General features: G+C 39.3%; 1 protein-coding gene across 2 annotated transcripts in view; it reads left to right on the top strand.

Annotated features, from left to right (window-relative positions):
• The window catches only part of SH3KBP1 (SH3 domain containing kinase binding protein 1), a 236,120-nt gene that overhangs the window by 24,609 nt on the left and 197,107 nt on the right, over window positions 1-14,404 (top strand). For both annotated transcript variants that reach the window (XM_050915197.1, XM_050915196.1), the window contains exon 2: window positions 2,382-2,539. In XM_050915197.1, the coding sequence (XP_050771154.1) occupies window positions 2,382-2,539 (158 nt within the window). The remainder of the gene's footprint in view (window positions 1-2,381; window positions 2,540-14,404) is intronic.

Genomic DNA, 14,404 nt, shown 5'->3' with positions numbered 1-14,404 from the left:
GTTATCAATGTCTCTGAATACATGATGTGGTGGAGTAGAGAAAGTGGAGCCAGACTCCTCTTGGCAGTAGACAGTGAAAGGACAAGAGGCAATGGGCACGAAATGAAATACAGGAAAATCCATTTAAACATAAGAAAACCGTTTTAATCTTAAGGGTGATCGAACACTGGAATTTCCATCCTTTGAGATACTCAAAACCTGGCTGCATAAGGCCCTGAGCAGTCTGCGCTTTAGCTGTCTCTGCTTTCAATAAGGGCATTTGGTCTGCAGAGATGCCTTCCAACCTCAAATGTTGTGTTATTTGGGTAGCGGTTAATGGCTTGTACTCTACATGCAAGCTGATAGTAAATGGAATACCACCAGGGGCTGTTGTGGGACCTGTTCTGTTTAAGATCTTTATCAATTATTGGAGAAGGCAGTGGAGTGCACTTTCCTCAAGTCTGCGGTTGATACCAAATTGGTGGAACAGTTCATCTGCTAAAGAGTAGAGGGACCTGAGGCTAGAGGAACTCTGATTGTCTAGCTTGGGGAAGAGAAAACAGGAGGTCCTAATAGCAGCCTTACAATACCTACAAGGAGGTTATCAAGAAGATGGAGTCAGGCTCTTCACAGCAGTGCATGGTGGGACAAGAAGACCAATGGATGTAAATTGAAACAAGAAAGGTTCCAGTGGACTGTAGAGAGAAAACTTTTTTCCCAGTTGAGCAGTGGTGGAGGTTCCCCTGCGTGCCCTACCTCTGTCCTTGGAGGTTTTCAAGACCCATGTGGACATAGCCCTGAGCAACCTGGTTTGACCTCAGAACTGGCCCTGCTTTGAACAGGAAGCTAAACTAGAGACCTGAGGTCCCTCCTGGCCTGAATGACTCTGATTTTTCAGTTAAGTTTCAGTGGTAAATTTTTCAAGTTCTGCTTGCATGTCAGCTTGTAATGCGTGGCACCACTCTTTCTCTTTTGCTGTTCATGATGTGGTTTAGCAGGCCTCTTGTGAACTGGTTAAATAATGTTTTTGGGCTTCACAGAAGAAGCAATAGATGAATATTATCAGTTGTAGCCTTGTGACTGGGATGTATCCAAAAGTCAGAACACTCTTTTAGCTATGACTTGCAGGCTCTGGGGGAGGGAGGGAGGGAGGGAGATGTTCAGCATTGTGACTGTGTGACATTTTGGGGGTGGAAAGGAATAACTCTGCTTTCCTGTCAGCTTAATTCGGTTTAGTCTACAGGGCTTGTTATTTAGGCAGAACCTTTTTGCTGTCTGTGGTGTAATGGTTACCTTTGCTTTGTGAGCTGTGTTGCCTGTTTGCAGGCCGGATCTTGCAGAGTTTACATAGCACAGTCGTTTGTGCAGAAAGCAGATGCCTATTACTAGTTCTCATTTTGCTGTTTCGATGGTTGAAGTGCTAAATGTTTGGTGGAACATCCTGGGGCATGGTTTTCCACTGAAGAAAACAGGAGTAAGGCTTTACAAATATGGCTATCCTTGACCTTGCCAGTCTGGTGGCTCCTAGTAGATATTTGATGAACCACTAAATATAACTGTGGCTTCCACATTTGAATAGCCCAGGTCTGTAATTTTTGATTCTCCAAAGGAATTTTTCTGTCTTTATGACTTCCTTAATTCTCTACAGAGACTTTCTTGTGTGTATGGTTTCAAGAGATGGAGAGTCCTCCCAGGAAAAGAAAGATACACCATATAATGGTAGCAAGCTTATAATGCACCCTGTCTGATAACAGACATTCAGAGCAGTAGGAGTGTTTCACCTTCAGATCCTCTGATGCGTAATCACAAGTGAAAGTAAATTTTTCTTCCTTTGGTGAAACCCTGTGAGAGCATGTTCATGCAGCAAAGCTTTGCATTTCTGTATAAACAACAGTGAAACTCAGCATGATGCAAAAAATTCTTATTAAATAGTCTTTAGGTTAATAGTGATGTATTTAGCAAAGTAGGTGCAGTGGCTTGCATGCTTATGAATTTGAGAACCTTTCCAGAAATAAAATGCTTTAGAAGTCCCGTGAACAAAAGCTAAAACGTTGTCCAAGAAATAAAAATAAACTTTGTAATGCTGCCAGAGTAGATACTGCTGAAGCATCACAAATTGATTTCCTTTAAACAGTAAAGACAAATGCGTGCCATTTGTTGCCTTAATCATGATGGGCATTCCTGTGGTGTGTTTTTTTTTTTTTTTTCTTTGGCCTCTCTTGTAGCAGTTACCCACAGAATGTTACCATTACATGTAGCCTATTTGATGTGCTCTCCTGGTTAAGCTGAATATATTACTTTCACTGAGAATATGTAATTGGATTGGTGTTTTCTTATTCCTTTCAAAGGCATGGAAACTTAAATGTAGTCAATAATTGTGCATATGTGTGTTTCTCTTTTAGTGGAGGCGATAGTGGAGTTTGACTACAAAGCTCAACATGATGATGAGCTGACGATCACTGTAGGTGACGTAATCACCAATATCAAGAAAGATGATGGAGGCTGGTGGGAAGGACAGCTCAAAGGCAGAAGAGGTTTGTTCCCTGACAACTTTGTAAGAGTGAGTACAAAGTGGAAATGTTCTTGTGTTGTGTGTATACATTTTGTGTATTGTGCTGTTCAGGCTAAATATCAGCCTTTATATCATAATATTTCTTATATCCAAATCCATAATATATTGCAATACAATGTTCTATTGAGGCTATGTTACAAAGAAAAGATTACTTTGTTTGCAAAGACAATGTAGTTTTGATATCCTGAAAATAAAAGTAGCTACCCCTACATTTCTCTGCCATTCAGTGATTATGTTTGACTGTGTGGTCTGGGAACAAAGTGATTATTCTAGAACAACTTATATGTCATGGCATTTGCAATATTTTCTCTTCTCTGTAACTGCTACTTCTTCTCCAGAGTGCTTTCTTAGGTTTTATAGAAGCTTTTTGTGAATACTTATTCCTGGCTAAACTAGTTGAGAGTAATTAAAGTGGATTTTTCCAAACAGTTGCCTATAAAAACTTTAAAAAAAAAAAAAAAAAAAGACTTTATATTTCATGTAATGTACCAAATAACTTGCAGTAATACTGGTTTTAGGAAAGCCATTCAAAGTTTTAGAAATATGTATCTTTTTTACTGGGCATCTGTGCGTATGTGCGTATGTCTGCACATATGAGTCTAGCTATTGGTATCTCTGGGCCTCCTTGATTTGTCATTGCAGACCTAGGCTGTTAGTTTCTATAAACCTCCATAAACTTGGCTCTCCACTATGGAAAAGAGAGCAAGAACTACAATAAATTACATAAATAGGTTTTATGTTTATCTGTTACTACAGCTTCAGAGGATCTTTGGGACTTTCCCCTTTCCGAGGGTATAAGTATCTTTTTTTTTTTTTCCTTCTTTTTCTACTTGTAACTGTGTGAGCCTGTTGTGTGTTTAGACACATGCACATAATGAAGTAATTTCATTTTGCTTCAGTAATGCTGCATGTGTCGAGGTAATTTAGGGAAGTGGTTCAGTGGCAAACTTACTGAGCCTGTAGCAGGGGGACACACTGGAGCCTCAGGTGTTCCTGTGGGGACAAACATACTTGCATCCTAATCCTTGTTCTTGTCATTGCCAAGAAGAAAGAACAGCTCTGTGTCTGTCAGGTGGCAATGATTAGGAGGAAGTAACAGCCTCAACCAGATAAAAGGGAGTGGAGGAGGAAAATGGATACCCTGTTTCTTGTTAACCTCTGAAAATCTGCACTTTGGGGTAGGGGGAAGAAACTATTTTGGGACTCATTGTGTATTGATAATGTTTTTCTGTTTGAACTCTGATGAACTGTGAAGTTCTGTGGGACAAAAGCAGACTTCCTCTAAGGTTTCTCCTGGCTGATTTTTGAAATCTGCAGCTGATTTTAGGAGGTGTTGGATTTAGTGTTCTGAATAAATGCGGCCTATGAATTTCTCTTATGAAAGTCTCATAATCTAAGTATGAAGGTTTGCAAGTTCTCCCCCTTAGTACCTAATTTTTAAGGCCTCTTCTTTCCAAAATGACTTCAAACTGTGGCATCCTGTCACATAATTGAAAAATAAATAGCTTTTTCTCAATAGAAAGTTCTAAAAAAACAATAAAAGTCTTGGATTTTGTGTTCTCATAAAATATCACTACCTGCTCTTTGCTTCTCCCCCTGCCCCCCCCCCCTTTTTTTTTTTTAAAAGATCTGCATCCAGGGCTGTTTTCTAAAGAACTAAAACCCGTATTAAATTCTTCCTCATTCTCAGCTTGAACGCAAAGTCAGATATGTTTTTCATAGTTGAGCATTTCCTCTATAAATTACGAAATGTGGAGTGGAAGATACAAACTTCCTAAAAGTATAGTTAGTTTGTGAATATCTTGAGTGAAAACCTTTATTTTTCTTCGGTGTTTCTTGTGTAAATCTCCTTGTATCTGGAGAGCTATAGTCAAACATAACAGCAGTCCCATTAGAAAGCTTGTTGAGTGTAATCATTCTGTCCACTAAGATTATAAGTAATTGTAAATTTTCTCTTTCAGTTATGGAAAATTTTTTAACAAGTGTGTGCAGAGTTGAGCTTACCAGCAATCAATTCATGCCCCATTGCTATTCTGTTGTGTCAGCAAGGTAATTGAGAGGCAGGCAAAAAGCGATGCTACAGATGAGTGGTGGAGTAGAATGCAACTCCAAATTCCCATTGCTTATCAGAATTGCTTGTAAGAGCAGTTACTTAAGGAAGTTATTCAGAGGTAAAAATCACTAATGAAATTCTTGAGGTACTTTGCATTCTACCTTCAAGTGGAGGGAATAATTTCTTATGGAAAAGGCTTTTCCTTCCTGTGATTTGATTTTTCTTTTGAATAAATTCATTACGATGTTCCAAAGAAACTGTTGGGTTTTGCAAAAATTCAATGTTTGGGCTAAGTGGAAACCACTGAATTAACACAGTAGAGAGGCCTGAGTGGTCTCTGTTATCATTTATGCATAGATTTTGGAGTGCAGTTTGAAGAGAAAAGAGTTTGGAAGAAAAGATGTACAAATCAGAAATGGAAAATTAGGGAAATGCAATATATTGGAATGTTTATGAAAAAATATTACTACAAAGTGTTACTTGAAAAATATTTTATTTTCTTAAGGGAGTACTAGGTTGTGAATGTGGAAAAGACTTTTGGAGTTGTCTGTAGCAAAAGTGGTTTTAAATTTCACAGAATAAATACAAATTAGGAGACCATTGAAGAGGAGTTGTCTGAACACAGATGTGAGAAAGAAAGAGGAAAGGGGAGGTAGAAATGATATGTATACAGTACATGTGCAGTTATTTTTTTCAGGGGACTTTCACTGTGAAGTTATATCAGAGGTGCTTCCTGTTCTTGAATCTGCAACACAACTACTCTGAATTTTATATATTTTTATACATACAGACACGAAAAAACACAGATTCATACCCTTCCTACGCTCTGCGATTCAATATGCAAGGTGTAACAGAAAAGGTATTCGAAATTTCTTTTCTCTTTCTGTTTTCATTGCTGATTAGTCTGCAGCTATGGTCACTTGGAAGATTTTGTAGGAGAAGTTTGTCTAAATATGAGAAAATTCTTTGGTCCCTCTTTAAGATCTGATTTACCTCTGTCAGCCTTTGTAGATACCTACTTTTGTTAGAGATACTGGTGCTGAATTTATTGTAAGAAATGCGTATCTGGTTTTCATCTTTTTCTGTTTTCTTTCGATTTTTTCAGGTTGAGAAATAGAAGTATGAGTGGAGAATTACGTACTGTTACTGGTTGTCTATTTTACTCCTCAGTTACGCAGTTGAAAAAGAGGAGGTAGCAGGTGTGATTGCAGTGTTGTTCATTTGCATGGTATAAAGTTGGTTTTCGATATCTTTCTGGCTTGAAAACTTCGACTTGAAATCCAAAATCCTTGCTTTTATAACCTGAAATTATGATGTGTAGTATATTAGGGTCTTTTTTAAATGCCATTAGGAGACAGGCAGGAGGCTTTTGATTTTTTTCTGGTCTTATTTTAACAAATTCCTTGTCTAACCATGCTCTGCAGTGTAAAACTGTGTTCGTAAGTGTGACAGCATCTGAGACAGTTAGATTTTGCTGATAGCAGATGAAGATGTAGAAAGCAGGAAACTGTGGTGCAGAGCCATGCTTGCTGGTTTTAATTTACAAAGCCAATTCTATGTGGGATTGGATAGTGTTATACTGGTAAACTGAATTCGCTGCATGTGACAACCTTAAAGCTTTTCTGTACTCCAGAGGACTGGCCAATATTGCTAGCAGAATTGGGGAGGTAAATTTATTTTAAAATTAGCAAGAAGTGTAGTGGTAGTTGAAATTGTGGTGTACAGCTTGGATTTTAGAATCAATGAAACAGGGCAGGGGCTTTGTGTAACTGTACTGCTGCATCAGGTCAAAACAGCAACCTGGATTTCTTGTTATACAAGCAGAATACAATCTTTAAATAGTGCAAATTAGTTGCAGGATGTCAGGGATGTTCATGCTGAATCATAGGTACACAGTGGAGATCCTCATCTGTTGCTTGTAATTTAATTTTCTTCTCTATATGTTTTGTTTGTTTGTTTTTAATCTTCACAACCAGCCAGCGGTTGCAGGGGATTGTGAGTGAAACACAGGGTGATTCCTTGCTGAGACCCTTGTGCTTGTTACACACCGCACACACCCCTACCCATCCCTATTAGTGCTTTCCTAAAACCTTTCATAAGACTGGGCCTGTGCACATGCAGGGGCCCTTTACAGCCATAGTTTGGTTCCTGGGAGGGAAAAGAGAATATTCCCCATGCCCCAGAACACTTTGGTTCCTGCAGTGCTTTCTGCTTCCCCGGCCCTCTGGCTGCTGCTTGGTACCTCTCAGGTTGGAAAACTGACCAACTCCTGTTGTCCTTTCCTCCTGCTTTGCCACTGCACACTCTGATACCGCTGTGCCCACCTTTGCTTCGGGGCTTGTAGGTTCTTATCAGCTTCACTGCTCTCTTAAGTACTCTGAATACTATTAATCAGCTTTGCCTAAGTAGCCACTTCTGAAAGTTGTGGCATCTGCCGAGGCACTGAGGTTATATGCAGACTAGGGAAAGCAGTGTTATTTCTGTCTGTACCTGAAAAGATAACTTGCTTTATGGGTCAGTGAATTATTATGGGGCTTTTTTTACATACTTGGCAGGAATTTGCAGTTCAATTACTGAGCTTTTTTGTTGGAAATCTCACTAGAATACTGTCTATGTATTTGTTTTTAGGAAATGTTATAGATTGTGGCATCCTAACTGTTATGTCGTCTTGAGAATGAGAGCCGGGAGTACTAGTTTCTTATTCCAAGTTCTGAGTATGGCCATTACGCTTGTTATCCTTATGGTGAAATACAAGAGAATATAATTGGTGAAAGAAACTTTCAGATAGGTTCCATCATGTGAAAATGTTGTCTCTGAGCTTTTGTTTCTGTCAACAACAATTAAAATTTTGTGGGGAGAAACATAGCATCACTGATGTGTTATTATTTATTGTTGCTGCTGTTATTACTCTTACAATGGTGAAAGCAAAACTAGTAAAATGAAGTCTTTCTCCCTCTCCCAGCCCATCTCCTCCACAAAGACACAGATCCACCAAGATGGTCTTGTACCAGTCAATAGTCTCTGACTTGGTGTCATGGTTTAACCCCAGTCGGCAACTAAGCCCCATGCAGCCGCTCGCTCACTCCCCCCTGGTGGGATGGGGGAGAGAATCGGAAGAGTAAAAGTGAGAAAACTCATGGGTTGAGATAAAGACAGTTTAATAGGTAAAGCAAAAGCCGCACGCAGAAGCAAAGCAAAACAAGGAATTAATGCACCGCTTCCCATTGGCAGGCAGGTGTTCAGCCATCTCCAAGAAAGCAGGGCTCCATCACGCATAACGGGTACTTGGGAAGACAAACACCATCACTCTGAACATCCACTCCCTCCTTCCTCCTTCTTCCCCCAGCTTTATATGCTGAGCATGACGTCTTATGGTCTGGAATATCCCTTTGGTCAGTTGGGGTCAGCTGTCCCAGCTGTGTCCCCTCCCAGCTTCTCGTGCACCCCCAGCCTCCTCGCTGGTGGGGTGGTGTAAGAAGCAGAAAAGGCCTTGACTCTGTGTAAGCGCTGCTCAGCAGTAACTAAAACATCTCTGTGTTATCAACACTGTTTCCAGCACAAATCCAAAATATAGCCGCATACTAGCTACTAAGAAGAAAATTAACTCTATCCCAGCCAAAACCATCACACTTGGCAGCATTCACTCTTCTAAGGGAATTCAGCACAGAGCAGCAGCAGCAGCACTCTGGGCCGTCCTGGACGCCCAAGGCATGATTACAAATAATGTCATGCCTCAACCTGTTTGTCTGGCTTCAGAGGAGGTGGGGGAGCTCCCAGTGAGGCAGCTGCCCTGGGTGTTTGGCCTGGAAGTGATGCGAGAGTCCCGGGCAGCAACAGAGGCTCTTTCCCATTCCCTGTCGCAGGGAACTGGTGATATTCTCAGCCGGATGGGAAGGGTGCCATGCTCATTGCAGTCAGCAGAATGGATCCCGTATGTTTGTCATGGGGGCAAGTGTGGTGTTGGCTGTCCTGTGGTGATCAGTTTGTTGGATGTGTTTTGATGCCAGGCTTTGAGAGGGGGATTACTTGCGGATGTGTGGGGGTGTGGAACAGAGAGGAAAGAAGGGGTGCTGTTTGGGGCTGTCAGCTGTCGGATGTTTTGTGGGAACCAGCACGTGAAGGTTTTATGAACTATGCTAAATTGAGAGGGTTTTAAATACATGCAACGGTCATGCAGTGGGCACATGCTAATGTGAAGCTTCAGTGTTAAGGTTTTTATTAGCTTTTAGTGACTAGTACTTTATATTGCAACAAGTTATTAGTAAAAAGTAACCTTCTGAAAAGGCAGTGGCTTAATTGTAATTATGTATTGACAGACATGGTGAAAAATTAGGAGTTTGAAAACAAAATGTATTGCTTTTCATTCTCATGCATTGTAATTGCTGATGTTTAAAAAAAACAAAAAGAAATAATCTTGTTAAATACACATAATATTGCTTCACTGATAGAGTTCAGTGTAGGTAGTATAAATTGATCTACTAAGGAGACTCAATTATTTCCGCTTTTTGCTCAGGTTTGTCTTTTGTATTCTTAAGAAAATCTCAGTAGAGTATTTCTGTTTAAAATATGCTGTAGGTTAAATTGTAAATAAAAAAAATGATAATTTTATGCTAAAAAGGAAACTAAACACTTTTTTTTTTTCCTATTCCTGAGGCTCCAAGCCGTGAGGAGGAGGAGGACCTAATCAGAAATTGAAACAAGGACCAAATGTGCTATCTAGAAGCTATATTTTCAAAGATACAACTTCTTTGGAGCTGTAATATCATAATTCTTTAAAGCAGCTTCAATGTCTTCAGAACTTTTTTATATATTATTATTTGGAACTGTGTGTTACACAGGGAGGTCAATGTGGTTTTGGCAATAGCTTCTTAAAGTAGTTTCCATAAAGTTTTATGGAATTGGCAGGATTAGATGGTTGACAGCATTTCTCCAACCTAGTCCTAAAAGGTTGGGAGGCAAAGAGGTGTCCTGACCTTATACTTTCTCTTCCCCGAAGTCAGATTTCCGTGCCCCGCACCGCCCGCTCCCCCCCCCCCCCCCCCCCCGCAACTTTCCAAGCTCCAGATGTTTTTATTTTCTCTGTAGCTTGTTTATGTGTGGGTGGGTATGTCAGTAATCCATGTATTTTGGTCTGATTCGTTTTTACACTTGTTCTGGCAATTGTTTTACTGTTGGAGCAGGCTGCTGTGAGAAACTCTTCTCTGTAGGTAAAATCTGTAGAGGTGCTTAGCAGCATTTGCATACAAATGTCTTGTAAAACGTACTTCTAAAGTTTTGGATTTACAGAGAGTACAGCTGTGTGTGTGATTTTTCCCGACAGGACCAAAAACCTCGTTAGAATTCTTAAAACACAGTAACAGAAAGCACAAGCTCCTAGAAACTGAATTGCAGTTCAGTCCCACTGCTGTTTGAAGCTAACGTGAGAATACTTGTTGATATTTCCACCTTTCTTGCAATTTAATTACATAGCCCTGAGATGGATTCCCTCAACTTTAGGAAACATTATCTGATTTTGATGTTTTTAACGTTTGTTTGCAAAAAACCGTATAAGAGAAACAGTATTCTGGATGCCTGTGGTGTAACTACAGCATTTAATAATCGTAATTGTGAAGGGTTGTGCTTGCATTCAGGTTTAGTCTGCCAAATATCCCATTTACTCCATCAGAACGATCCAGCCTGTATTCAGACTACATCTACTGATTGTCTTTCAGTTTGTATTACTTAAATGTTAAGTAACATTAACAGTAAGAATGAAGATGAAAGCAAGAGGGACATGTGGGAAGAGGAAAGCTATCAGGGACTGTAAGCTGTTCTAACTGCTGCTGTCAAGACTTAATGATGCTGTTTACTTCTGAATATTCCTGTCCTGATTAAAAACTGTAATTTATTAACAGTAAGTATATGTGCGTATGTGGGGGGGAGTTGTTTAGTGGTGTTGATTTTCTTATTTGTTTGGGTTTTCTTTGTTGTTGAGTTTTACTTCTATGTACAGAAGTGCTGTTTTTTTCTGAAGTATCATGTGTAGACCATTTAACAGCTTTCATATAACAGCTTTTATGCTTTTATAAAGTGCATATCAACTGGATTGGCAAACTATTTGCATTATTTGCTATTGGAAGTAGTATTTGACTAATTAGGTATCTTTGTATTCAATGTCTGTAAGTGCTGCAGTTCCCTCGTAGAATCTTTTGGGAACTATTTGGGAAGCTGATGGTGGAGACAGAGTCCTTAAACGTTCCCCCATTTCCTGCCATCACCTAATTATTTACTCTACTAGAATTTCACTGGCACTGTTAGTAAAATTATAATATGACAGAATATATTAGAGCAGTTTACGTTTATGATCAGCACATGTTGTTCTCTTCAGAGTTGGAAAGAGACGAGTATATGTGAGTTTCTTAATCCTCATTTTTTGGCTTTGTTACAGCCATATGAAATATATTATTGTTTATATATAGACACTGTAGTGATTCAGTTACCCTTGGAAAAGACAAAGGTGCAAGTAATCTACCATCATGTAATAGGATGACTTATTTACTTACTCACTCTGACTTCAGACTCCTTCTTCACTGATGGATACTTAGTGCCGATGGTTGTGATGGGAGGCGGTGAGGGATGGAAGGGAAGAAACAAGTAGAGCATACATTTTTAAAAATAACATTTGTACCTCCCACCCAGGGAGAAGGAACAAGGCAAACCTGTCATCTTTACAGAAGATGGTAATGACTTCTGCTTTTATTGATTTTTTTTTTTTTTTTTTTTTTGACTGGGAATATTGAGAGAAATTAATGCATCACAAGTCATTCAAGACTGTGCAAGGTGTTGAGTGTGTGTATCTGCTGCTTCACAAAACCTTGATTTCTCCATTTCCCACTGCATGGGGACTCACTGCACCCTTTGAAAGATTAATTTAGTACCTGTTCTTCCAGAGAACTTGCATTCACCTTCCCAGAGGCTATAGGCCAGTATTATCAAAAACCCTGATTAAAAACACCCTTCCAAGAGAAACTGTCTCTAAAACAGAAACTTTTTTCATAACTTTCATGATTGCTTATGGTTACAAGTTACTTCCATTACGTTGGCTGGTTCATGATAACCAGCTTAGCTAAGCCGTGGTTTCCCTTTTAGACATGCTTCAGTGAGTTCAGGCGGTCTGATTTCTGTCACGATTTACATATTAATTGATAGCACAAAGCAAATGAAACTCCTTTTTATCCTTTTGGCTGAAAATAATTCTCTTCCTACTTGGAGCCAAGAGCATCATGTCATCCAGCTTTCCTTTTGCCACCTGTGTTTATCAGCTTTTTGGTTGCTTGAAGGGTTTTTTTTGTTTTTGTTCCCTTGCCCCGAGCTTCTTTATCATGCTGCCCCCAGGACCCTGCCAGCATGTGAGCAGACTGCCCATCTTACTGCATGTTGCTGTCATGTTGTCTGCATTACGTGGCCATGGCACTTTAGAGGCATGATTCATACACTGTCATCAGCCATTGCCAAATCACTGGCCCAATGAACACCTAATAACTATAGGTAGAAGGTAAGATGCAAATCTTAGTGTTTTCTTTATCCGTCCCTAATGTCCTATGTCTCAATTTTATTGTACTATCAAGCACAAAGACAAAATGTCACCTGTTCCTCCTCTAAAAGTCCTTCTAAGATGACCTGAGTTATTCTCCTTCCAGGGTTGAATTAGGGAAATATAGATGAAAAAATGTCTGTAATTCAGAACTACCACGTTAACTATTTTGAATAAAAAATATCTAAAATTGACCCACCAAAAAACTGCGTACATGTCTCAATGTAGCTTTCAGCAAATTTTTTAATGCTTCACTTCCGTTTTAGAGGAGTCTACTTCTAAAATTTAGTTGAATATTTTCTATACAATTTGTTTCATGGAAAAAAGTACTTATAAGTGGAACTACCTGAAATGTACTGTTGCGCATGTACAAAAGGGCATATGCTCAGTTGTTTTCTTCTGTTCCCACACGGCTGCTTCATTTTGTGACCTTCAGTCAATTCATAATGCTCTGTGGTGTACTTTTATCTATTTACCTTTCTTTGACTCTGTGGGATCTGTACTTTCAAACTGAAAGCACCTGAAGGCCTATGGTTGTGAATTTAAGTTGATCAGTTCTCATGAACAGGTTGTCACAAACAATGACGGTTAATTGCAAACCAAAAACTGGTTTGTTACTGATGTTTTGTAAATGTACAGAATGCTAAAGCTAAACTAAAGTCCTGGAAGGAGTTAGGATTTGTGTTAGCTTGCTGTGAGGTATTGCCAGTATTTTTCCCTACAGAAGGAAATGTCGTATGTACTTTGAAACCTCCTTAACTGAACAGCTGAGGGCGGATCCTTTAAAAAGTATTGTGCAGAAATAAATTCCCTATACAAGTAGTTCACTGAAGTTGATGGAATGACTAGGAGGATACAACTGCTTACATGCACCAATTCTTGCAAGACTGAGCACTGCATTTCATAGTCCTTAATTGCTCTGTGGTTCTGTGTAGAAAACTTACCAATTTCTGTATTGTCAGCCCACATGTTTTTAGTGCGTCATTTGAACTTCTGCAGCCTTTCAGACAATGTGAAAATTTTTGAGAGAATCTAGGCAAACTGTCTGGTGGACATCAGAGGAAAATTTTGAGTAAGTGGAGGGAGAGGAATGCTTCATTAAACTGTAAAATAAAAGCTTTTTTTTTTAATATAATCCCTTTCAAAATGTTTTCAGCAATACATGTGTGTGCATGTAGTAGACATACATAATGTGTGTGATATGCAGAAATAGACACTAGGTCTAAAACCAGAACATACAAGTTAAGGTATCAGAAATTATTTTTAAAGGGACTTCTATTTTACAAAATAGAGAGAAAGAAAGGAAATGTATTCTCTGGTCTCATTCATTAATTCAACCTTTTTTCCTCCACTAAGCAATTGTATAATGCTGATCTTTTATATCTGAAACAGAGTTTTTACAAGGAAGTAGAATGTGTGTTGCTCGCCCTTCTGAACCTTGGTTGCACTTACAGTGACGGTCTGTAATATTGACGCCATTTCTTTGTGCTGGGATTTTTACCTTTTCATTGTTTCCTTAGTGAGTATTCAGATATTTAGAAAAGAGTAATTTTTGTTTGGTCTCTTCAAAGTGAGTATATTCTACTCCCCAGTAGGTTTTTTTTAAGGTTCATGTGCTTCCATTAGAAGATGCCCTTCTCTTCCCACTCCCCCACCCGGCAGCTTCTGTGTGGGTTTTATTTTATCATGAAGCTGAAACTGGGCGTACAAGTTACGGGGCTGAAGAACTCCTTCAGGGCTTCCTTGCTCATGCCTGGAGTTACTTGTAATGTGTTGGTAACCTGCCTCTCCAGTCTCTGTACCATGTCCTTCTGCTGTCAAATTGCAGCTCCATGACACTGAGCACTATAAAGAATGAGAGAAAATATTTCTTATAGCTGTGTTAGAGAGTGGTTTTTATTTGAAGACTGGTTATATTACTGGAGGCTTTCTCAGTCATGCTTTTGAGCCTGTCTGTAGTAAAATGAGCTACTCAACTGCTGCTATTGAAGAATGTATGTGGAGGGACAGACAGGGAGGTGGGATTGAGTTTTAAGAACCAACACCACCAGCATTTGCTAATGAGTGCTAACAGATGTATTTGTTTCCTACTGATGTTTTCAGACATTCATAAAGAGAAAACAAGATTTACAGGGAGAGGCTAAATTACTATCTCTTACTAGATTGCGTTGTTGGAAAGATTGACTAGGCTCCCAGACTCAGTATCCCCTCATCAGATCTGGCAACA

This window comes from Gymnogyps californianus, chromosome 1 (assembly GCF_018139145.2).
Source record: "Gymnogyps californianus isolate 813 chromosome 1, ASM1813914v2, whole genome shotgun sequence".
In the NCBI taxonomy this organism is placed as follows: Eukaryota; Metazoa; Chordata; class Aves; order Accipitriformes; family Cathartidae; genus Gymnogyps; species Gymnogyps californianus.
Note: the sequence above shows the minus strand (reverse complement) of the source record. Positions and strands in the feature narration are given on the sequence as shown.